Source organism: Fringilla coelebs (assembly GCF_963513975.1).
Source record: "Fringilla coelebs genome assembly, chromosome: 15".
NCBI classification, from domain to species: domain Eukaryota; kingdom Metazoa; phylum Chordata; class Aves; order Passeriformes; family Fringillidae; genus Fringilla; species Fringilla coelebs.
Genome location: NC_140041.1, coordinates 3,540,115 through 3,564,837, shown reverse-complemented (window position 1 = coordinate 3,564,837; position 24,723 = coordinate 3,540,115). Strand labels below are relative to the sequence as shown.

The following is a 24,723-nucleotide window of genomic DNA, read 5'->3' as shown; positions in this document are numbered from 1 at the left end:
CAGGGCAGGGTCAGGGACAGAGACAAGAGCAGTAGCTGGAACAAGGACACGGACACAGACAATAACAGGGCCGGGGCAGTAGCTGGGACTGGGACAGGGACAAGAGCAGTAGCTGGCACAAGGACACAGCCAATAACAGGGACAAGAGCAGTAGCCGGGACAGGAGCAGCAGCTGGACAGGGCCTGGGGCCGCCCGGGTCGCTCCATCTGACCACGCCCCCATTATGGTCACGCCCCTTAGGGCGGGGCCCGGGCCGTGACGTATCCGTCCCGTTCGGAGGGGGCGTGGCTTGTCTGCCGTGACGTCACCGTGCCTCGGGGTGCGCAGCAGGTGCGGGCGGCGGCGCGAGACGCGCAGGGCGCAGGTACCGGGGCTTCGTGAGGGGCCGGGGGGCCCGTCCGTGAGGGGCCCGGCCCGGCCCGGCCCGGGCTCGGCTCGGCTCCGCTTCGCTCCGCTCCGTGCGGGTGGGAGCTGCGGCGGGTGGGGGGAGCGGGGCCCTGCAGGACTGATGAGGATGAGGAGCATGAGGGGAAGGCTGCCCGGGGTGAAGGGCCGGACCCGTCCCGTCCCTGGGGGCCCGCGGTGGGTGCCCGCCCTGCGGACGGCGCTGCGGAGGGGTCGCGGCAGGAGGGGCCGGTGAACCCCCCCAGCCCGGGGGTGCCGCCGTGCCTGGCAGCGCCGGCCGTGCGGGTTTTGTCCGAGAGCTGCCCCAGACAGCTCCAGGCCGGAGCGGAGAGCGGGGCTGGGGCTCGCAGCGCTGCCCTGTCCGCGGGGAGCGCGGTGCTGCCCGGCTGAGGCCGTGCGTGACCCAGGGCGGGCACCCAGAGCGGGTGGGCTCGGGTGGCACTGATGCTCAGGCTGTAGGGCAAGAGGTATGGCAGCACTCAGAGTAAAAATAATAGAGCTGCATCGTGTGTTTTAAAGCCATTGTGGTTGTCCTGGATGTGTGTTTTCTGTTGCTATAGCTGAGGACACCTCATTTGGATAATTAAATGTCACGGTGAAATAGGAGAATGAGGGAAGGAGACACTCGTCTCCTGTCTGTGCCGCATGGATGTGCCACCCCCTCTGAGGGCAGCGGGCAGCCCCTCTCTGTCCAGGCTAGTGCCAGCATCTGAGCCACTCATCCCAGCCTCGTGTTTAGCTTTATCTGAAAGGGAAAAAAGAGGTGCTTTTTGCTTTTGATGCCGGTACTACGTGTGTGAACAACCTGGTTGTAAATAGGGTAAGTCTGGGTAAGGTAGTGAGTGTGGGTGAGTTATAATGACTGTGCTGAACAGCTGCCTTCTCCTTGTGCTGTGTAAATACAGGGGTAGGATACAAGGTGTGGGAAGTGCTGCTGTGTTAGCAGTGGGGTATTTCTCATCAGTTGCTTAAATAATAAGTGACTCTTCCTAGAAATTTTTGATGATGATAATAATAACATTACTATATCAGGTAGACTGAGGAGGAGGCTGAAAACACTGCGACTTTATAAATTTTTCTGATCGCATTTCAGTGCTTTTTGGGGACAGTCAGGGATTAATGTGCATGTTAGATAATAATCTCCTACTGCGCAGAATAGTGGTTTTTCCAAGCACAGGAACTTCTGCAGCCCAAAGTCTGCTACCCTCTTCCCCTTATTCACGTGCTATAAAGGCCATCTTTGTTAAATACTGATTTGTCATTGCCCAAAGGGTGTGAGAGCTGTAACTGATAATCTGCAGAGGCTGGTGGGTGTCCTTGCAGCAGAGGTCGAAGAGGAGCCTGTCCTGTAAAGGAGTGGCTCTGACATGGGTGGGGGCTCTGTGTGTCTGAGCAGACCCTGCAAGGCCGTGCCCTGGTGCCAGTCAGAGCAGAGAGCTCTGCTGTTCTGCTGCCCTGTGTCCCCCAGGGCCATGCTACATTTAAAATTGGCAGTGATTTGCTGCTCAGAAAACCAGAGGTGTTCAGTGAGTGTAAGCAGAGATGTTCCTGCTCGTAGCATTGCACTGGGATGACAGAGAAGTACCTGGAGGGCTTTGTGTGCCCTAAACAGAGGAGCTGCCTGTTCTCAGGTACTTCTGTGCAGAATCAGATTAATGTGTTACCTGATTTTTTTTTTTTTTTTGTACGAGGGCAGAGCAAGTTTGTGTAACTGGATGTTAAAGAAACACGTCTGCATTTCTCCTGTCCTATTTGTGATCTCTCTGTGGCAGGGCTGGAAGCTTGTCAGGGCTCCCTGAAAACTTCTTGTGGACGCTGGAGCCTTGAATGGGCAGGTTCACTCATTCTCTGCTGTCAGTATTGACATTTTCTACTCTCTGAGCTGCGTATCCTGCCTTTCTCAACTTCCTGCTGCTGACCTCAAAGCCAATGCCTCAATGAGTAGAAAATAGCACCGTCATTTCTGAGAATTGGGGAAGATAGGAAGGACCCGAGTCATTCAGGCAGATTGTGGGTATTGCCAGGCCTGGCATCCTGCCTGCCTTCCCACAGGCAGCTCGGGAGCCTCCGAGCCTGCCCAGCCCAGCGGGGGAGAGCCTGCCTTCCCCGGGGTTCCTGCTACAGTGCTTGGCCTCACAGCCCTGCTGAGGGGCAGGCCACTGCTGGGCTACCCTCACTGCTGTATCCTGGGAGCTCTTCCCAGCTGGGATCCCCTTTGTGGAATTGCCATCACCATCCTGTCCTGGGAGGGAGCAGTGCTGTGCCCACAGTGCCTGCCCACAGCTGGCTGGGATTGCAGAAGCTTTGGGGAATGGACCTCCTTGGAAGTATCTAGTCTGTTGTATTCCTTATGCTGAACAAAAGCTGCTGTTTCTGTCACAAATATCAGAGAGAGATTTCCACACTAGGATTATAATGTATTCTTGAGGTATTATTTGGTCTTACCAGCTATTGAGGGCAGTCCCTTGACAGATGAAAGTTTTTCATCCCCTGACAGGGTAAGGCAAAGCCTTTCTTGGTTTGGTGGCCACTGGGAGAATCTGGGAGTGGCCCGTGACAAGCAGACATTAAAGAGGATTTTTTGCATACACCCTACAGGCAAAGTAAAGCATCATGTTAGAGACACATGAAAGATATGGAAAAGCAGAAAAAGTGAGAAAACGTGGAGGGGGGTGGAGAAATCTCCGTCTCATTCCATTTTCCAGCCTATCATGGAAATCTCTTTCTGAGTAATGAGATCTCAGCTGTAGAAAATGCCGGTATTTCTGTCTGCACCCAGCAACACAGCCGTGCCTTGGGAGCTGTGTGCTGCTGCTGCCAGTGTGCTTCTGCTTGAGGTGCTGGAAAATCATCCTGCTCTGGGTGGTGTCTCCCACTTAATCCACCAGTGTTTCAGAGCTGGGGAAGTTTTCCTGAAAGACTGCTGCTGTTCCATAGCTGGAATGCTGCCAGAACTGAATAACATTCAAATGTATTATCTGAATAACATACAAATCTGAATAACATACAAATGTTTTATCTGTGCTTACTAATTTTCTTGCCAGTCAAACTGTTTGTTTCATGTTCTCAGTTAGACCAACAAAGCTGCTTGCTTTAACTGTTATTTGCAGTCTAGTTTTATCTGACAATCAGATGTTTTCCTTGAGTTTTTTGTTGTTGTTTTGGTATTTGTTGCACCTTAAAACAGTCAGGACACCACTTTAACAGCAAATTATAGTCATGTATTTCTGGAATTATGTAAGGCAACACATTATACAAAGACTTGAAAAAGAGCAGTGCATGCAAAGTCATTCAAAACCTGAAATCAAGATGTTGATGCTTCTCTCTGAAATTATTTCTGTAAAGGACTTTGCTTTTTGGTGTACTGCTGTACCTGGGCAGAGTCTCACCTGGTGTGTCAGCAACAAGTACCATGGCTGACACCACCTGAGGGGCTGTGAAGTGATGCTTTCCATCTTTGTCATTGTTAGTTCCTGGTGTTAAAGTATATTTCATCTAAAGGTTTTCTAAAATCTTTCATCAGATGTCTGAAAAACTGCACAATTTTTCCCCCATAAAGTTGCAGTTCATGTAGTAACAGTCACAGGGCATTGGATTTGAGTTTTTTTCCACTAATGCTTTTATTGTAGGAATTATATCAGCTTCGTACTTTCCTTCTGCCATGCAGAACATGTAGGTAAGTAGGAACAGTGAGCAGGCAGTGAGTGATGGGTAACATTTCTGAAGAGGTTTGTGTGTTGGTAACAATTGATGAGACATTGAAATTTGTCTGAAGAAGGAAAATCCTGGTTTGGAATCCTGTGTGGGTGTGAGGGTGCATTGGTAAGAGTTCTCTGGAGATCTATGCTGTGAAGCTCCATAAGGGTTGTTGCCTCTGAGGCAAAAACTGTGAGCATGACAGCCCTTTAGCACTGATCCTGGTTTCTGAAACCAAAATCACCTGGAAATGTGCATATCCATTATAGTTTTGCCAGGAAGGCAGGGCAGGCAACGGGACTGGGGAGTTGGCATTGTTTGTAGAGACTAGTGTCAGCCTCAAACATCATTTGCACTTTCCATCTTCACACATGGGCAGACTTTAGATCTCTAGAGAGCTTGGAGGACACCAGGAGGAGGGAATACCTGGCTCAGGAAGGTTAAATGCTTGTTCATCCAAACCACTGCTCACTGCACAGACCTGTCTGATCTGATGGCTTCAGCCACATGGGCAGCAGCAGTTGTTTTGTACAGGAGATGCCTCAAAGCCACTCAGCTAAACATGAGGAAATGCCCCTCTTCCCAAGGACTGGGAGTGTCCTGGAGTCCAGGACACCTCTTAAGGAAATGGGCTTGAACAGAGGAGTGGGTTTTAGCTTTTCCTTTTACAGAACAAAGCTGGGCTTTTTGCTTTTGACTAGACCTGCCTTTTGGAAATTAAAGTAGTTTCAAACAGCTTTTGTCAGAAAAGGTGGGGGCAGCTCTTGTTCTCCCTCAGCTATTAGTCTAGGCTGATGGAGCTACCTGGTGAAGTGGGAGGGCAAACCAGGAAGGAAGCTTTTCCTGGAAGCAAACTGAGCAAGAATGGAATCTCTTACAATTTATCCTTAACATACCTTTCATACAATCAGTAAATGGAGCTGACAAATAAGCTGGTAAGAGGGAAACACGGAGCCAGTGCCATTTAAAAGCCACTTGTGCTCTTTTTCATTTGGATACTGTTCATATGAAATGTAATTTAAATGCTAGGCTGGTTGCCAGGAGCTGGATTGTTGATGTTAAATGTACTTTCCATTAGAGCTCTGTATTGGAAAACTACTTCCTAGCGCTGCAGGCATTGGAGGGGGTGGGTTACATCAGGGTGCCCCAGTTGTCCTTCTCAGGATCTGGCCTCTCACCCTGCCCTCCACCTTCATCTCTGCAAAGACCAGCTGAATCAATACCTGCCATACCCAAAACGTGATTCCTCCTGACCACAGCAGCAGGAGGTGTAATGCTTGTTCTGCTGTCCTAAAAACAAGCAGCTTCTCACCTTTAAATTCCAGAAATCTGCCAATTGCTTTTGGGTCATTGTAGGGGGTTTTCTTCTGTGTTCCAGACTGCTAATTTTCTTTGGTTGCTTGGTTTGTTTGTTTAATTTACTAATCCCCCGTTTGTTTTCATAGGGCTGTTTCTTGCACTGTTCCCTATGCAAGAGAAGGCATTTCACCCTGTTTCAGCACCCTGGTTAGATTGTCCTCTCACCCCTATGCACAGTTCTTTATTTAATGGATTCACCTGCACTGGAGATTGCATTTGAAGGATCTGACTTGCAGTCTGCTGTCCATAGGGACTGGTGTTTCTTTGCAGGTGGATTAGTAACTGTGAACACCTACTGTGTAAAAATACAGATGGTTTTATGCATGCTCTCCTCAGTTTTGCCAAGGTAACAAGGTGTCAACAGGTAGAAGCAGATTCCTACTGCTCTCCCATCATTTGGGCAATAATTATGGAGACCATAATTAGTCTGACCTCAAGAGATGTTTAGGAGTCCCAGCCTTCTACATGGCCTTTGGAGGAGGGAAAAGGGTGAAACTGGGTCATCTTGGCAGGCTCTGAGGGGTCTTTGCTTGGGCCCCCCTTGTGCTAACAGAAAAGTGTTCTTCCAACATACTTTCCCTTATTCTCTTCGTTCTTGGTTGTTTTCATGCATCGTGTTACCCTCTGACCAAAAGTCCTCCCTGTCCAGGCCCCCAGGCTGTGCCAAAGGGCTGCACTTACGGAGTGACGCAGCCAAGAGCCATCTAAATTAGGCTTCCTGTTCCTTTTTTCTTAGTTTTAGAGGTGGCAACTTGTGGATGGTGAGACTTCCCCAGGCTGAAACTGAGGCTGTTTTCAGGAAGAGGCTGTGCTGTCACTTGGGTGAGCAGTGGGGTGAGCTGTACGTGTGCAGTGCCAGGCTCTACAGGAGCTATTCCCACTTGGAAGGATCTCACAGTTGCAGTGACGTTCAGTGCAACTTGAGCTCTGTTTTTAGCTTGATGGATGGCAAGAGCTGCCCTGGGAGTGGGCTTGGAAAGGGGTGGGAAGCAGGAGACAGCTGTGGCACTGTGCAGAGAGAGTCTGCCTGCTTCCTCCTAGACAAATGGTGACACTAAAAGGCGCAGCAATGGCTGGAAAGAATAATCAAGGAGTGTTGCAGGCTCTGTTGAAGCAGACAGTCCTCAGCTCAGGAGAGATGCCTGAAAAAAGAACAAAATAATAAATTCATGAGTGTGCTGGAAGAGGAGGATCAGGAGCAATGACTGACTACAGTTCTGTAGCAGCTGCCTTGGTCTGCTGGCCTTGTACAAGGCAGTAAGTGTGAAGCAATCAGAAGTTTTTTCAAAGCCTAATGGTGAAATTTGTTTCTCTAAGGATTGGTTGCCAAAATAGACAAGCTAAATATATAGTGGTGAATGCAAAGCATTATAGTTCTGTACTTGCACCTTGTGCTAAGCCTTAGCCAGAGCCAGGTTACAGCTGTAGAGGGACTGATATTCTCCCGTAGGAGGGTGGTTCTTGCCTGTTGGTACCTCTGTGTGTACATGCACATCTGGGGTCATGTGCATTTTCTATACAGCACCATACTTCAGTGACTTCTGCTTTGCAGACCTTTTGCAGCCTTCTGGCTGGGGTATGGTAAGCAGCTTGTTTAAAAATGAAACCCTGCTGTTGGGGTAGGGGAAATAATGTTTACTTAGCAGTGTGGAACAAAGGAGTTTGACTAAAACTTAAGGAAACAATGATGTACCAATGAACTTGCCCCTTAGCAAAAGTACTGATGCAGTGGGGAGGGGGAATAGGCACGGGGTTTGCCATTCTCTTCAGATGGATTAGCAATTTCTCTGTTGTTAAGCAGCAACAGACAGGGCAAATGCTTAGTGACAGTCAAGGAAGTCTCTTTGTTTGCAAGGAAATCTCTTTGTGAGGCTGTGCAGGGACCATTGAGCTCTGTAGTGGCTCTTCCTGCTGGACCTCCTGCAGCGCCATGGAAAGCAAAGGGCTTTACTGAAGGTTGGCTTCTTTCTTCTGAGCTTTGCCTCTGAGAGGTGCTGACCAGGAAAGGCACAGGTAAGAGTTCTGATGCAACCTCTCAGGGATTGGTCCTGGTTGCAGCTCACACAGAATTACTGGTTGGGGTGAGAACCCGCAGCAGAGCTTGGTGATAAGTTTGACTAAGAGCTCAGGTATGTCTCTGAAAAGTATCTGCTTCATGATTCAAAGCCCTGCCATGCAAATACATAGCCATGTGAGTAAATAGGCCTGGGAAGTGTGTTAAGTCATGTATGAGGTCATGAGACTGAAGGAAATCTCAGTGTTATCACACAGCTCTAAAAGGGCAAGTAGGGATGTGCGTACGTGTACGATGACTGGCACTGAAACTGGGGGACAAGGAAAGATTCTTTCCGAGAACTTAGGGTCCACATCTACCACCTGGGTTTGCTGAATGCCTTGATGAATTCTTCAGGAGTTTCCTCACTCATCACAGACAAATCCCCAGTGGCTGCTGAAAGTGTTTATGCTGGACACTCTCTTTTATCTCTTGCCTAATCTCAGTTATGTTACTTTACCCTCAGTTGTGGAATATTCTTTTCTTATCTCTATCTTTTCCTCTGTTCTGTTGTTCTGCTGTCTCTGCCCAGGCATCTGTACAGCTGTCAGTAGGTTCTGGCCAGCTTTCCCCTCGGTACCTCTCCCATATCAGCAGATGGAATCTCAGTGACTGCCTCCACTCCAAACCTGCCTTCTCTTCAAAAGCTGTTTTGACATGGCTAACACGGAGCTGGTAAACAAAGAACATGAGTAGTTCTTTCTTGTTCCCTGTGCTGCCACTTCCCTGTTTGCTCAAACCACTGGGTTTTTAACTCCTTCTGACCATTTGACAGACATTTCTGCAGAGCTGCTGATGTGCAGGTTTTTTGTTCATCCCTATGTCTGTTGTTTTTAACCAGGCTCTTTTCTTACCACAGTCTTTCAGGGGTTTCTGAGCTGTACCAGGTACACCTGATCCCCATCTCAGCCCTTTCTGCAGAGCTGCTTTGTTACCTGGGTGGTTCCACTTGCTCCAAAGGGATTCTGGCATGTTCCATGCTGTGTGCTTGCACAGAGGCCAGGCAGGCTCCCTGCTTGGCTACCAAAGGGAGTGAATGGCCAGTCCTGATGGAGAAGGGTGGTCCTCAGCGGTCCCAGCACGAGTCCCTCTGGTAGGGGAGCAGTGGGATGGCTGAGTTTATTTGCTGTCTGAATTTGAGTTCACAGCCAGCTGAAGAATCACAGCATCTGTTAAACCTTGCTTCAGCACTAAAATACCAGTGATATTGAATGTAGATAAATGAATTGACGCATATGAAGGGATAGAAGGGAAGACTGGCCTTTCCTGGAAAGAGTGGGCTGAGTTGACCATCCTCTTGGGCAGAAGGACTTTGAAAAACTGAGGTAATCCAGGTGCATCTGCTGGAGCTGGACAGTCCTCATCAAAGCAAGCTAAGCCCAGAGAGTTCTTAAAGTTTATGAACAAAACATGGTCTGTTGTTTGCTGCCTTTGAATGCCTTGTGTTATGTGTATATAAAAACATGTGTTTGTACCTAGAGTGTGAAATTACACCCTTGAACAGAGAAGGGGGACATGGATGGAGAGGTTGTCCCCTGCCCAAGGAGCAGAAAATGGGCTGGGGCTCTTTGATCTGGAACAGGGCATTCCCACAAGCCACCTCCCTGGTTTGGTGCATCCCTAAATTCAGGAGAGTGACCTCCTGCAGTCACCCTGATGGGGCAGGAGGCAGTTTTCCACAAAGCAGGCAGCAGTGCCCAGGAGCAGGCACAGCAGCTGTACATTGGGTCAGGGAGGCTGAGCGAACCAGGGGCTTCACAGGGCTGGCTGGGCCATGTCTGGGCACCAAATGGTTCCTCTGCAACATGCAGTGGTCTGTGGGTATGCACACACACTCACTCTGGCCTTGTTCTTCCCTGGAAACTTGCTTTTGGATGTTATTTTGGGACAATTTTCTGGGTTAGATGAGCATTAGTGGCCTGGTATGTCCCAGTTCTCTAATTGATTGCATTGAAGTGAGTTGTAGAGCTCACTGCCTGCCTTACCCTGCCTCCCTGAAGGAAGAATTTCCTTGTTGGAGATTTGGTAGGGGCGTTGCAGTGCAGTGATTAAAGAGCCTTGAGTTAAGTGTATGTTGTGCTTGTCAGTTTTAAAGTAAGCAGTTAAGTGGTCTGGCTGGCCTAGCAGTGGGGGAAAAAAACAAACCATAAATAAAATTCCTGTAATCCTGGCATTTGGTTAAGCAATTAAAACTCCTGACAAAGCCATAAAAGACATCGTCTGCGGGGTATAGTACTGTCTTAGCAGTTAGCTGGGACAGCTTCTTTGTGAAGGGGAGGGAGACTCTCTTCACTCTGTGACCAGTGACAGGACCCAGGGAACGGCTGGAGTGGTGTCAGGGCAGGGTTAGGTTGGATATCAGGAAAAGGTTCTTCCCCCAGAGGGATACAGGGGGTCACTGAACAGGGAATGGTCACAGCCCCCAGGCTGCCAGAGCCCCAGGAGCTCTTGGACAGTGCTCCCAGGCACAGGGTGGGATTATTGGGGTGTCTGTGCAGAACCAGGCATTGAACTGGATGGTCCTTGTCCAACTCAGCATGTTTGTGATCCTGTGACTGTGCCTGGCACACCAAGAGGAGCACTGGGATGAATTCAGGTGAGTGACAGCTGCAGCCTGTGAGCCTCAAGGGCTTCTCCGTGTCCTGCAGGGCGGGCCGGCAGCCCTGTCCCCTTGGAGCCGCTCCTGGATCGCAGGCACTACGTGGATCAGCCGGGCTGTGTGCTCGGTGCCACTTGGCACCATCGTGCTGGCGACCTTCGAGCAGGGGCAACGTGTAAAACCAGCGAGAGCCTCGGGATCGGTGCTCGGGGAGGGGCAGCCGGCGCTCCGATCAAACAGGGGCTGTAAATAAACAGACAGCGGGCTGTAAACACACTGCTCGCTCCCCTGCAGGGACTGCGGCAGCCGAACGCTGCCCCGGGGCTGCGCCCGCCCCGCCTCTGCCCCGCGCATCGCGCTGGGCTCCGCTCGCCGTGCCAAGGTGGTTCAGAGGTTTCTCAGCTGTACCAGGTACACCTGATCCCCATCTCAGCCCTTTCTGCAGAGCTGCTTTGTTACCTGGGTGGTTCCACTGGTTCCCCAGCCCATGGGGATTCTGGCATGTTCCATGCTGTGCTTGCGCAGAGGCCAGGCAGGCTCCCTGCTCGGCTACCAAAGGGAGTGAATGGCCAGTCCTGATGGAGAAGGGTGGCCTCCAGCAGTCCCAGCATGAATCCCTTTGGTAGGGGAGCAATGGGATGGCTGAGTTTGTTATTTGCTGACTGAATTTGAGTTCAGGTGGAATCCTTCGGTCTGTGTCAGCCCGAGCTCTCTGGATGCTGCCCATCCCTGAGAGTGGGAGCACAGTGCTGAGCAGTCAGCCCGGCCAGCTTCGTGCCCATCCCAATGCCATCCAAAGGGGATCCTGTTGGCCATCCTCTCCCACTGCAGCCAGCAGCACCAAGCCTGGCCGAGGCAGATTGTGCTGCTGGTATTTCTCCCTGCGGCGTGTGGGAGGAGGTGTGCAGCAAAGGGGAACTGCTGATCTGTCTGCACCCTGTAATAGGGGAAGGAAATAGCAGGGTTCAGCTGCTTCAGCCAGGAAGGTTCCTGAATCTGTAGGTTATTAACATACACTTCTGTTTCTCAGACAGGGAGAAGCTTCAGGAGCCTAATGTAAGAAATGGTTTGCTTAGTCATGCTACTTAGAGGTTCATTAAAATTGCAGTATTGTGACAGTCTTGTCTTCTGATGGCTGTGCCATGAGTAATACATGACATGGGTTTTATGAGCATCAACTCTCTGAGGTATCTTTAATGTTGCTTTTTGAATGAGGCTGAGCCCAAGGCCCTAATTTCTTGTGGCTGCTTAATGATTTGGTTGTGTATGGCTGGAAGACTACACAACGTGCTGGGGTACAGTGTCATCAGGAAATTATTCACATACAGCCTTGTTCCAGAGTGGTCTGGAGGCTTTAACAATTAGCAGAAGTGTAATGGACATTTGTGTTCACTCCTTCTCCTGTCAAAGCTATCAAATGTGCCTGTAACAGGCTGCATTTTTCCATCATTTTCCTTTCCAATATTGACAGAAACAGGAAATAATCGCTTCTAAATCTCTCTTAAAAGCATTTTAATTGTGAGTGGAAGCAGAGGGTTTTGCTTTGCTCCTGCAAGACTTAGGTCTTAGGGTGAATACCTGATGCATGGCTGGAAAGCAGCATGTTACTCCTGCTCAGCTGAACTTATGTCACGTAGAGAAATCACTTCAGCTGCCTCCCTGCCCCTGTGATAGGGTTAAAAATAAATTTGCTGCTTGACTAGGTATTCTGTTTCTCACACAACATAGGGCCCTTGGAGAGCAGTGTGAAAAGGAACTCATATGGTCATGGATGAGCAGACAAAAGCAAACCAGTTTTTTTCCTGTTTGTTTCCCTCTTTTGCAGGGCAGACTCTGCATCCCACATGAGCTACGATAATCCTCCGCCGTACCCCGGCCCGGGCCCAACTGCCCCGTACCCACCCTATGCACAGCAGCCAGGGGCCCCCCCTGGCCCCTACCCTGGCTATCCCCCCGGGCCCTACCAGCCAGGCCAGCCAGGCTACCAAGGATATCCCCAGTATGGATGGCAGAACGCACCTCCACCACCGCCAGGACCAGTGTACGCAGATGGGCCGAAAAACACAGGTATGGCTGAGCAGCTACAGCACCACGTCAGGGACACACTGACCTTGGAGTGAAGTGTTCACCAGCACCTGGCCCTAATGGCCTTGCAGGAGGGGGAGACTTGTTTGAAGTGCCCATTTTGTTTGCAGCTTGTTTTCATGCTTTATTTTGCTGTAGTGTCTCTCACAGGTCTCTCTCTGGTTATTGGAGAATACTGCTGAGCATTCTCACTGGTGATTCCTCAAGGGAATCCTTATGCTGAGGTTGTTGCACAGGCTTTACATTTGCCTCAGCTCTCATTCCACCTGTCTCTTGGTTGATAAGTTTCAGCCAAAGGCTGCACAGTTAAAGCTTATAATATTCAAATGTACAATTCCTACTGAATTAATGGGCCTAGGTTTTCCGGAGCCCATCAGTATCTGTCCAAGTGATCTACTCATTCCTGGGTATTTTGGTTTTTTCTGAAGTTATTATCATTCTGTGGAAAAACCCTGATTTCTGGGGAAGAGAGGAAGGATGGTGCACCTTCCCTCTTGCAGCTGGCTGGTCCATCTGTGTGCCGCGTCCCCACAATGTGGCACATAGGTATGCCCTGGCACCCACTGCTCTCCTGGGGCTTGCTGCAGGCTCAGGTTGCCAGAGCAGAGGCAGAGAAGGTGATTGAAGGACCAGAGCCTCTCCTCCTTTCTATGAGGAGAAGCTGAGAAAGGTGGGACTGTTCAGTGGTTTGAACAGCATGATGTGGGTCTGTCAGGAGGGCCCAAATTTTAGCAGTGAGCAATTAGTGTGAGTGAATAAGAACCTAAATTGAGGGCAAATCATGAGTTCAACTTCCTCTGTAACAGAGTGAGAGCCCTGCCTTTGAGAAGGAGGGGGAGGCAGCAGCGTGGTGATGCTTCCCACCCCTTCCACCACATGGACTCAAAGTGTAATCAGGGCTTTCCCTGGGGTTTTGGGGTGGCTAAGAGATGTTTCTTAGTACTGGGCAGGGGACAACTCCTTGTCTCCCATGTTGAACATCTTTGATTGGTGCCAGTGTTGCTTTTTTGCTATAGCCACACAAAGGGATTTGTGGGAGAGGCTGAGGGGACACAGGGGCTGTGGCTTTGAAACAGTTCTGCTGTCTTGGAAGCTTGAAGGATCTCATCAAACTGGATCAGGGAACTGATGATACTGAATGTCTTCTATGCTGCCCATGAACCTGTGGACCAGCACAAAGAAATTGGAGGGGACAAGCAGTGAAGTGTTTAAGTGTCTTTCACTGAGAGCCTAGGCTTGTTCTGCAGGAGGTTTGATTTTGTTAAACCCAAGCTAACACAACTTCAGCTCTGCAGAAGCAGCACTCTAACCCATAAATCAAAAACCTTCTGGTAAGTCTTGTCCTTGAACTGCCATCCTGCAGCTACAGGTGGTCTCTGAACCCACCTTGGGAGCCTCTGATTTGCTCTGCTTTTGCAGAAGTAGATGTAAAAAAGTGATAGAATTACAGAATGGTTTGAGTTGGAAGGAACTTAAAGATCAGCCTGTCCCAACCCCCTGCCATGGGCAGGGACACCTTCCACTATTGCAATTTGCTCTGAGCCCCATCCAGCCTGGCCTTGAACAATTCCAGAGATGAGGCAGCCACAGCTTTTCTGGGCACCCTGTGCCAGAGCCTCCCCACCCTCACAGGGTAGAATTTCTTCCCAATATCCAGCTAACCCTGCTCCAAGTCCTCCCCAGGCTGCTTTCCATCCATGCTCCACCCAGCTTGTGTTTGTGCTTGGGATTGCCCCTACCCAGGTACAGGAGCTTCTGCTTGGCCCAGCTGACCTTTATGAAGTTCACGTGCCCCCACCTCTCCAGCCTGTCCAGGTCCCTCTGGATGGCACACATTTCTTTTAAACACATTTATTAATGTCTGCAAAGTGAAGTCAGGGCTATAACTTTGCATTTGTCTGCAAAAGCTTTCTTTTTCTTTATTCTCCTTCTGTTAAACACCCTTTCCCCCCCACCCCTTGCTCCTCTCTGGCCAGTCTGGAACCTGATCTTTGTGCTCTGATGCTGTAAAAGAGCTTTCAAAGGGGCTTTGTTTAAGAACCCCAGGAGTGTCTAGTTTAGAGTGGATGTCTCTAAAAAAGCTAATTTTTAATAAATCTGTCACACTAGTGCCATGTATCTGTTGCTGTGACTGGACTACTAATATAAAAAATTGACATCTAAATTTAATCAAGGCATTGCACTCAGCCTAGCTGGTCCAGTGTGATTTCATGTGGTTTGTCAGTTCCTGTGGTGTTTCCAAACAATTATCTGGGAAGAGCTACTGTGTGGATGCTTTCCTTTCAGAGTGAATGTTTTGCTCTCCTATGTGACTTTACTTAATCTAATGAATTCAGCTACTCCAAGTAGTACATTCATATTTCTGAGCAAATATGTGTCCACAGTGAAAATTAGGAAATTTGCTATACTTTAAATTCTTTATATTATTTTACTGTGAGGGCAGACTGCAAAGTGTAGAGCATAGCAAATGTGCTAATGCTAATGTGTGGAAGTAATTATAAATCATATTTTGGTCTTGAGTGGATCCCACAGATGGAAATAATTACTGTTGAGCTCTCAGAATCTGATGGTAAAGTAGTATTTTACGGTGATGATGTTGTTTCATCTTAATTTGTAGCCTCTCAGGAGTAGCAATTGTCACAGGCTGTCTACCTGGCCCTTGGAGAAGTCAAAAATCCTCACATGCCTCACTCTCTGTATTAAAGCTGCATCTGAGATGTAACAGGGAAGCAGCTTAACCTGAGTGCTGCTAAGGGCAGGAAGGAGAAGGTTCTTGCTGTTCAGTGAGCAGTGACTCTGTAACAAATAGCTGAGAAAGGGATGTCACCACCTTTTCAATATGCCACTGGATAGGGGGACAAACCTAAAGGCTTGCTGGAGGAAGCTGCAGTCCAGAGCAGCTCTAAACAAGGAGAACACGTGTGTTCCCCTCTGGACTGTCTGTGCAGGGTTAGCCAACCACAAGGATGTCTGGGCTGCAGAAATCAGCTTGTGGTTATGTGTTAAGACAGTGGTGTGGCCATATGACTGCCATGTGGCCACCTCCCTAGGGCACTGTGGGACAGGGAGACTGCAGCTGATCCCAGTGATCCTTGGCCCCTTCTCCCAGAGGGGATGGAGTATACAAGCTTGCACCCCCTCAGAGTCACCCCAGCTACCTCAGGGTGTGAAAGGCCTCAAAGCAAATGTTTTTTCTCCACCTAAAGGAGCAGCAAGCTGGAGACTCACTGGCGACTGGCTGAGGTGGCACAGAAGCCCTCATGGGTTTGTTTTTTGGATGGATGGCTTTTAGGCTTCACCAGGTTACTGATACCAAAGTCTCCAAAGAAACCCCAGGTCTCACATCTTGCAAGGGCTGGCAACTGACTTGGCTGTTGTTCATTAGAAATAAACAGCTTGCCCTTTGCCTTTAGAGATGGTGATGTGTGTGCTGGGCCTGAGGGACATTATTCTTAAGGGTGTCTGATTCAGCTTCTTAGCTCTGGGAACTGACCTGCTGATCCCTGTCTCCAGTTTTCTGCTGCAGAGGCTGAGGGCTGGTTCCATGTCTGTCCACACAAAGTCCATGTGGGTGAGAGTTCCTGGAACAGGGCAGATGTGCCACACAGTGCCTGCACCAGATGTGCCTGCCCCAGAACAAAGCTGGGAAACACACAGCTTTGGCAGTGTGGTTCCTGTGTGCAGCATTGTGTAGGGAGCAAGTTCTTCTTTACAGAAGGGGCTTGCTTAAGAGGAAGAAAATACCACATTCCAGAAGATAGATACCTCATTTCCCCACCAGTATTTTCATTATTTGCAATCAGCTGGCGTAAGGAAACCACAGTAACTGCTGACTGGTCAGCTGGTACTTTCTTGTCTATGTAAATTAGAGGTGAAATGTAATGCAGCTGATAAAGGTATGCTTTAAAAAGAAGTGGAATGAGCCAAAGTACAAAGTGACATACTAATTCTAAAAGCAGAAGCTGATGCTAGCAATTTGAGCAGTTTTATTTCTTCACCCCCCCTCCCCGTTGATACATGCCAACGAACCAGGGAACCAGGCTCTGTCAGCAGGCACTGAAGGCAAACAGAGCTCAGGATTGCGTCTGAGCCATTGTACACACAGGGTGGAAATCTTATTTCTGGAAGTTGATTACTTGTAGCAAAGCTGGCTGTGATAAGAGTCATAGTCACAGTGATGCTGTCTGCCTCCTAATGTTTGCCCAGCTGCAGGATAAACAGGTCACCTAGATACAGGCACTGCCTGCTGCTGCTGCAGGGCTGCATGGATTTTCCTCTTTACCCATCTCTGTGTGGAAAGGAGGGGATTGGAGTCGTTCTGGTGATGCTCTCCAGTGCCTTTCAGAGGTTAAAGGCACTGCTTCCCCTTGCTTCCAAACCATGTGGAGCTGAGCCTTCTCCAGCAGGAGTTAATTTGGAGGACAGGCTTTCTCTCTCTGTCTGTTGACCCCTTCTAAGTAGTCTGTCAGATCACTTAGTTTAACTGTTCCTGTACCTTCAGGAGCTGCAACTCCAGATGTTGGCGTCCTGCCAAAAAAAAATTTTAAATCTTACTTGGCAGTTGTCCTCTTATCTGCTTCTCATTCTTTAGTGTGCTTTAAAACCCAGCATTCTCTCCTCTAGGACTGCTGTATCATCCCTCCCTCTGTCCCTGGCTGCACAAACAGCAGGAGCTGTTAGCTGGCAAACAGTGCAGTCCTGGGGCTGCTGTCTCAGCTCACCTTCACTGCTTCTCACCCCCAAGGAGGGAGTAATCTGATAAAAACCTGATGCAAAGAAAATTATTCCCAATTCAGGTCCAGTATCTGAAATCATGCTGCAGACAAACTGGTCTCAGGAGGCCAAGGCTGGCTCCAGTGTGGGCTGATTTAAATGAGGCTGCTGTTCCAGTCCTTGTCAGCTGGCACCAGACTGGGTGAGGAGCAAAATGTGCCCAGCCTTTTCCCAGCACTGCACAGACTGTGGGATTTGGCCCTGTGGGGCTGCACAAGGAGCATCTCACTGGGGCACGTTCCCTTTTGCTTTACACTGGGCTTTGTCCTTCCTCCTGTCAGTCACCCAGAGCATGACTGCAAGACCTTTGTAAGATGAAGTTTGTGCTGTGTAAATCCCTCCAAGCCAGGTCTTGTTTAACTCTAGGGCTGATGCTGATTTTCAGTGTAAGCACTGACACAGGCTGAGGACAGTGCTGTTCTTAGCCCTGCAGATGACTAAGTTAAAAACATCTTGCCTTAACAGTAAACTTAGATTTTACTGATGTAAAAAAATGTTAGAGGAAGTTCTTAAAATGTGTAGTTTTGGGAAATGTCTGTCATCTGTTGTAGTCTAAAAGCAGGCTGAAAGGTCTGAAACTCTGAATTATTGTACATTTGAGCTGAGGGAAAGCTCGTTTCTTGTATGACATTTCTCCTGTACACTTTCAATCCTGTGTGCTGGGGTTTTTGTGCTTTGGAGAGCTGGCTGATGCCTGCTGACATCCTGCCCAGACCTGAGTACTCTACAGAAGGTGTGCTGACTCCTGTAAGGAATGCTTGTGCTTTTTAGAGAGTTGAACCCTTCCCAGGCACATTGATTCACCATAAATGCTGATTAGCATCACTTCCATTATCTCCAGGATCCCTTAATCCCATCCCTGTGTGTTCAGGTGAGGAAACAATACCTTTTTCAGCCCTGAGCTCAGCTGCAGGAGAATCTTCTGCCTGGTTCCTGCTGAGCCCTAACCCGAGCCTGGCTCCCAGGCTGGTGTGTGAGAGGGGAACAGCTCTGCCCAGTGCAGCATTGGCTCTGGAAAGTGCTGGCTTGGCTCGCCTGCACAGTGATTTCCCTGAAATGTGTGGCCTGCTCAGCTTCCTGAAAGCTGGAACAGCTCTCTGGGGTGAGCGTCAGAGCTGCTCAGCCTTACAGGAACACAAAGGCAGGAATTTTCCAAACCTGCTGAACCCAGGCATGTGGCCATGGAAGAGGAAAGGTCTGATACCTGGTCAGAGTAGTTGTGGATCAGTTGTTTCTGCTTGAGCCCAGGCTGAAATCTGGGCTGGGTCAGCAGTAGCTGTCTAGTGGCAGAGAGGATTTGCAGGTGGAACTGCCTGTACTCTGTGGTATTTTCATTTCCTGACGCTTGCCTTCTGCTCAGGTAGCTCTGGCAGTAGCCATTTGTGTTTGGAGCTGGGAAATGGGAAACTTGTTGTGAGCATTTTGCAGCTTTGGAAGATTTTTTTCTTGGAAGTGGGCTATTGAATTTCCATCTGGCTCTGGTATCTGTTTCAGGAGTGTACTGAGGTATTTCCTGAAATCTGAGTGTGGTGTGGCAGAGACTGTGCACACAGGGAAAGCCTCTGGGCAGGAAGGAGTTGGGGGGCTGGGAAATAACAGGCCTGAAGCTGTTAGGCATGAGCAAATGCCCTCAGAGAGGAGAAAGAACAATTAAACGCCTTCCTTGCCAAGGGAGTTAGATCTCATCTGTGCCCAGGCTGTGCCCTAGAGGCCTTGTGCAGAGAGCAGCCTTGGTGGCAGCTCAAATGAAAGTTTAGTCCCTGTTCCCCAGTCTTGAAATCTCTTCTTCTGCACTTGCTGCCTGTGAGGGGTTTATTTCAGGAGAAGTTGATGTCTGGGAGGCCATGGCTGGGTGGTCCTTCCTCCTGCAGCTCTGGGTCTGCAGACCAGAGTGTGCCACCTCCAAGAGGGGCTCAGGGACATTTGATTTCCTGTTGCTGTCACTTCTGCATCCCTTGGACACACTTGTGCTGACTTTCCCTTCTTTGGCCTCCATCCTGAGCAGAAAAGCTTTCCAAAGACCTGGGTGAGAATGATTTGAAGGTAAAAGCAGATGTACAGGCTGACCTGACTTAGCAATCTGCTGCAGACAGCACAAAATCATTCTAAGAGGTGGTGAGCAAGATTTCTTGCTTGCTAAAGAAGAGAAAACAAAGCTCTTGGTGCAGAAGTGGCTTGTGATAAAACCCACTTAATTGACAAGTGGGAAGAGGCTTATGAGTCTGCTGTGCTCTGCCTCCCAGATGAGACTCTGGTATTAAGTAATACTCCTGCTCTGACCAGCTGTTCTCATGGCAAACAGCCATTCTGATTGCACAGGAAGGATTTTGGGGCTGCAGAAGCAGGGATTGGTAAATTACCCACTGCTGCCTCCTCTCTGTGCCCCAAGCTTTGCCTCATAGCCAGGAGTGCAGGTGAGTGGTGTGTGCTGGCACACAGCTGGGCCCAAGGAGAGTAAACTTCAGGGCACTGGGATTTGAGCCCTCCTACCTTGAGAGGGTGGTGGGTGCTGGGCTGTGCTCTCCACCTCCTGCTGCCCAGGCACTGAGCCTGCCCCTTGCTGCCTCTCTGTGCCTGGATGTCATTCCTGTCATACCTGAGACACTCATGCAAGGGCCCTGGCCCCTGGGGTGTGCAGGACTCCTGGGAGAGCTTGTGGAGCCCAGGGGCTCTCAGGCACCAGCACCACCCCCAGGTCGGTGAGGTGGTACCTTGGCGGTGATGTCTGTGTCTGGATCCTGGGAGAGGATGGACTAATTCTGGCATCAAAGCCCTTGTACTGCAATCCTTGTAGACCCAGTAAAGCACTGCAGTGAGGGGCATTGCAGTCTTAAGGTCACAGTTTTAGTTTATGCCAAACTGGGTGAAAAGTACAGCTCATTCCTTCATGGAGCTAATGATTAACGTATCAATTAGGTGTGAGAAGAAACAAAATGTATATGCTCAAGATAAAGTAGGCTGTACATGAAATAAGAAGGTATTGTAGTATTTGTTTTAAAAACAAAGTGGGAGTTATTTGCACTGGTTTGTGCAGGCCACTGCTGTGTGATTACAGGGACTGATACCATTTTCAGGGTAAGCATGATTCATTGTGCTCTACGCTCTTTAAGGCTGATTAGGAGCTGGGAGGGTCTCTCAGTTTATACCTTCTCCCATCCTGTTTTAGAAAAGACCATGAAACCATCAAAAATGGAGCCTAGAACTGAGTGCTGTCTAGTGCCTCCAAGAGAAATCACCCTTGTTTCTTTTCTTTTTGGGACCACCAGGCTTCTGTCCATAGTGACAAGGACCCTTTGTGATGTAGGAGGTGATTGGAGTGCCCAGCCTTGGCCAGAAGAGAGGCACAAAGCAGCTGATGAGGTCCCCAATAAGGCTCACCATGGAAAACTGGGTGGCTTCAGCTTGGAGGCCCTCAGACACTGAGAAATCTCACAAAAGCCACAATTCCTTCATTGGGAGATTTTGGATTGGGTTTGGATGTGGTGTTTGGGGAGTTGACGCTGTGTTTGTACAGCACTACTGCATGGGCTGGGAGGAGTGGGTGAAGCTGCTACCAAGTGCTCTTGATGTCCTCAGGTATTGTGTCACTCTGAAGTGCCCTGAAGGCAATGGTCGGGTGTCCAGAAGGAGCAGAGTGGTGTAGGGTGTCTCCAGGTTGGTGAGAGGCTGGGCTGGGCTGGGAGCAGTTCATCCAGCCTGTCTTTGAGCTGGTTTTCAGCTTGCATGCTTTGGTAGCTGTAGCTGAACAGCTGACCACCCTTCAGCTGCCCTGCTCCTCTCCTGTCCTCTGCAAGCCCCACACCCAGATCAGAAAAGCTGTTTAATGCTCTTTATCTGTGGTTAAAATCTCTCTGGCAATTTGTGTGGTGACAGCAACAAAGCTGCAACTCCTGAAGCATTGATGTGGCTTCAAAGAAAGCTTCACAACCTGTGAGGAGGGGTGGCTGTCTCTCTCCAGAGCATTGCCCAGATGCTCTGCAAGTGTGAAAGTTTCTAGTGTTGATGGTGTGCACACTCAGACTGCAGCAGTGGCAGGGCTGCCCTTGGAGAGGAGCTCCGCAGTGGAAGGCAGCAGCCTCTCAAATGTGTATTTCAGGTGGTGTTTTTGGGGCATTCACTGAACTTGGAAGGTGAGTGGGTTTGTTGAAGTACCACAGCTGCCTGCCATGGGGGAAAACCACAGCTTTTTTTCAGAGGGTTTTTACAGAAAGGTGGTTTTGCCACAATGTGCTGCTGGTTTAAATGGCTTCCAGCTTTTAGCAGAAGAAGAAGAGGGAATAAACAAGAGCACTGTTTCACTGTTTCTAACAGAAAGGCTCCCCCCAAACCCATGGTGAGTCCTGGAAAGGCCATGACATGGCTGCTGTCCCTTGCCCTGTCCTGGTCCTGCCCCCAGCTGTTAGTGGGCAGCTGTGCCTGTCCTTTGTCCCACTCTGGGCAGCCCCTTCCAGCAGAAGCCATGGCAGCAGTGCCAGGGGGCTGGCAGGGACAGGGACAGGGTGATGCCCATGGACACTGTGACCCCCTTGTGCAGAGGGACAGTGCCCAACACGAGCCAGCTGAGGCCCAGCTCCCTCTGCACAGGCCCAGGCTGGGGAAAGCCATTTCCTTCAATATTTCAGCAAGTGTTTCATAACAGCACTTTGTACATGCCTTGGATGTGCTTTGTCGGCTGTCCCTGACACTTGGCTGCAGCTTAAAACTTCTCATGGATTAATCATAAATACTCCCTGCAGTCCTGGACTGATTTTAAGTGGCAAAGGGCAGCCTCCTTCTGCCGTGTGGATCTGGATGTCTCAGGGCACTGGGGCCCTCAGTTTTGGGTATGGCAATGCTCTGGCAGCAGCAATCCAGCTCCCCATGGTCAGAGGTGGGACAGCTTGGACCTGACAGCTGGTTGGAAGCCAGGGCTGTCAGGGCTCCAGCACAGGGATGTCACCATCTTACACAGGACTCTTGGAGAATTTGGTGTGTGTTTTGCCTCCACTGATTGTAACAGGACCTCCTTAGAGCAAACAAACACACCAAAGAGCTGCTTGTTTAGTGCTCCTGGATCCACAAGGTGAATAAAGCCCAGACCAAGCCCCTGGGTCACCTCTCCATGGAGAACATGGGCAGAGCTGCTGACATGCTGCTGGGTAAGGTCAGGGCTGCAAGCCTTCATGTTCTCTTTGCAAGACTTCCAGGCTTGGCTTTGAGTGCAGGAAGGAGGGAGGGGCCTGACCAAAGTCCTGCCTGCCATGTGACAGATTCCCCTCGGGATAGGATGGGATGGGTCTGTGGTCCACCCTTTCAGGGGGGCGGAAGAGGCAGCCGGGGTGCCAGGCTCACAATCCATGGACCTTGTTCTGCACTCGTTGTGGGTGTGGCAGGGGCTGGCCCTGGGCACAGCCCTGCCCCGGGCTGGGGGCAGGAGGTCGTGCAGCCTCCCCCTGGCAGCAGCACAGGGAGCTACGTTTCCATCAGGTCCTGCTCTGCTCCTGCTGGGAGGTGCCAGCCAGGGCTCTGCAGGTGGGCAGGGACAGCGGCTCCTGAGGGAGGAGACTGTGTGGCACCTCTCCTGCTCCCGCACAGCCTGTCACAGCACTGCCACCTCCTCCTGGGGCTGAAGGGAGAAGAGTGCCTCCATCCTGACATTCCTGGAGCAAGGGAATGGTCAGAGGGAGGGGGGACAGCAGTGCTGTGCTGGTGCCGTGCAGGGGCTCCCCTGGAGCTGGGCTGTGCCTGGGCAGAGGATGCCTCTTCTCTTTTATTCCCCTTGAGGAGAGGGAATCTGCCTAAGGCTCGGGCACAGGCTCTCCCCAATCACAGACACTGGGGGCGTACTGGATTCCCTCTTTCTGCCTCACTTGGTGGTGCCAGGGTTGTGGTGTTGTGTAAGCTGGAGCACATCATCCTCTGCCCATCGCTCTGCAGAGCTGAAGGAGTGACTGGGGAAGGGTTTCCTGGGTACAAAGCAAGCCCAGGGGAGAGCCAGGCCATGAGCTGTGTTCTGCTCTTGGCTTGGACTCCTGTGTGAGGGCATGTTTCCCACACAGACCACAGCAATCAGAGCCAGGAAAGCCATCAGGAAGGACAGTCACCTGCCTGCCCTCAGAATGATGCACTGCTGGCTGTGACAGCCTGGGCTCAGAGAGGAGGAACCAAACACAAACTGCTCCCCTGTCCTAATGGGCCTCAGGAGGGGGCACAGAGCAAGCAGCACACGGGCCTCAAGTAGCAGACCCTGCCTGGAGAGCCCCACCCGAACCTGGGGCTCCCTCCTGCGGCTCAAGCAGCTGGCAGTGTGCAGTAAATCCCAGCAGCCTCTGGGCAGAGATGGTTTCTGTTCATGCGTTTGGGACCTGCCCCTAGGCCAGGGGGTGTCACTGCAGTGCCACCTCCTAGCCTGTGCCTCCTGGGGGTCCCCTCACGTGCAGGAGGGACGTGGGGCTGGACAAGGAGTGGGCCCTGTCAGGACGAGTCCCTGCCCTGTCATCCCGGGGAAGGAGGCAGTTCTGTGTGTGGTAGGGCTGGAGCAGTGCTGGGGCCCAGCTCCTCCTGTGCCAGTCTGAACGGACAGGCTGCAGACAGATGTGCCTGCAGCTGGGGCAGCTGGCTCCTCCTACAGAGCTGACCCGGGGGCCGGGCCACACCCGGGTCCTGTCCCGCTCTGTGTGTTGTGACCGCCCGGCGCCAGCTCTGTGCCTCACAGCCTCTGTGCCCGCAGTGTACGTCGTGGAGGAGCGGCGGAGGGACGACACGGGCGAGAGCGCCTGCCTGACGGCGTGCTGGACCGCGCTCTGCTGCTGCTGCCTCTGGGACATGCTGACCTGACGCCGCTGCCGCCCCGCCGCTCACCGAGTGCTATGCAGGCTCCCCACTCCTGTCCCGACTTCTTTCTGTTACTGTAATCAACGCTCTGCTTTGCACAGCCAAGAGTTTCCGTCTGTCCGTCCTAGCGCCTTGTCGGGGTGGGGGGTGCACTCCTTTATTTTAGTAAAGGAAAAAAAATCCCTTTTTAACATTTCTAAGACTTTTGTTGTAACTTTGAAGAATGTGCTAATGGTGTATTTCAGCCAAGGGCATTCTGATGAAATGTATATTTACCAGTTGAGATTTTCCTAGCCCTAGAGACGAAGACGTACGCAATAATTAAAGCCAACAGTTGATTTTTCTTCACTAGGTCCCGGCTGTTTCAATGAGTCTGTCTGCAGGGTGGGCAGCCCCTCTGGTGCTGTCTGGCTTTGGCCTCCTGTGGGCATTGACTGTCGGTGGGAGTCCTTGGTCTGGCACCTCCAAGCCCCTCATCCCACACAGGGCTGCACAGTCAGGATTTTATCTTTATGTTTTTCCCTTCTGGAACCAGGGCCCTCTCCAGCAGCTCCTGGGGCAGGGCTGGTCCCAAGCTGTGATCCATCATCCCACACTGCAGAGCAGAGGCCCGTGGGAGGTAAATTAATGGGTAAGAAGAGAAAAGCCATGGATTAATCTAGTGCTGAGGATTTAGAGCTGAAGCTGTTCCATGGCACGCCTGGCCAGAAGAGGGATACAAAGCTTTTGTCTGCAGAAACGTGGGGAAAACCTGCTGCTGGTTCCATGGGGGTGTGTCCCACCCTGCTGCTCCCCCAGCCTTGGGAGCAGAGCCCCCCTGGTGTCCTGACACGCACCAGCTCTGCGTGGCACTGCAGGGAGATCACCAGGGGATCTCGCCCTCCCTGCAAAGGACATTGCACTCGCTGTCCCTTGGCTGTGCAGCCTGGGGGCTCTCCA

General features: G+C 50.7%; 1 protein-coding gene across 2 annotated transcripts; it reads left to right on the top strand.

Annotated features, from left to right (window-relative positions):
• Positions 1-238: 238 nt before the first annotated feature.
• Positions 239-24,137, top strand: CYSTM1 (cysteine rich transmembrane module containing 1). 2 transcript variants are annotated; one of them, XM_084215631.1, is made up of 3 exons: positions 239-365; positions 11,939-12,180; positions 23,681-24,137. In XM_084215631.1, exons 2-3 carry the CDS (start codon positions 11,958-11,960, stop codon positions 23,785-23,787), a joined length of 330 nt encoding a protein of 109 aa, XP_084071757.1. In that variant the 5' UTR covers positions 239-365; positions 11,939-11,957; the 3' UTR covers positions 23,788-24,137. The 2 variants fall into 2 exon arrangements, with proteins under 2 accessions (XP_084071757.1, XP_084071758.1); XM_084215632.1 differs by having other exon boundaries at positions 284-331.
• The last annotated feature ends 586 nt before the right edge of the window (positions 24,138-24,723 follow it).

Excerpts from the sequence above, each read along its gene's own strand:
- CYSTM1 (XM_084215631.1), top strand. The coding sequence starts at position 11,958 with ATGAGCTACGATAATCCTCCGCCGTACCCCGGCCCGGGCCCAACTGCC. Across the intron at positions 12,181-23,680 it reads AGATGGGCCGAAAAACACAG|TGTACGTCGTGGAGGAGCGG; the intron begins GTATGGCTGAGC and ends CTGTGCCCGCAG.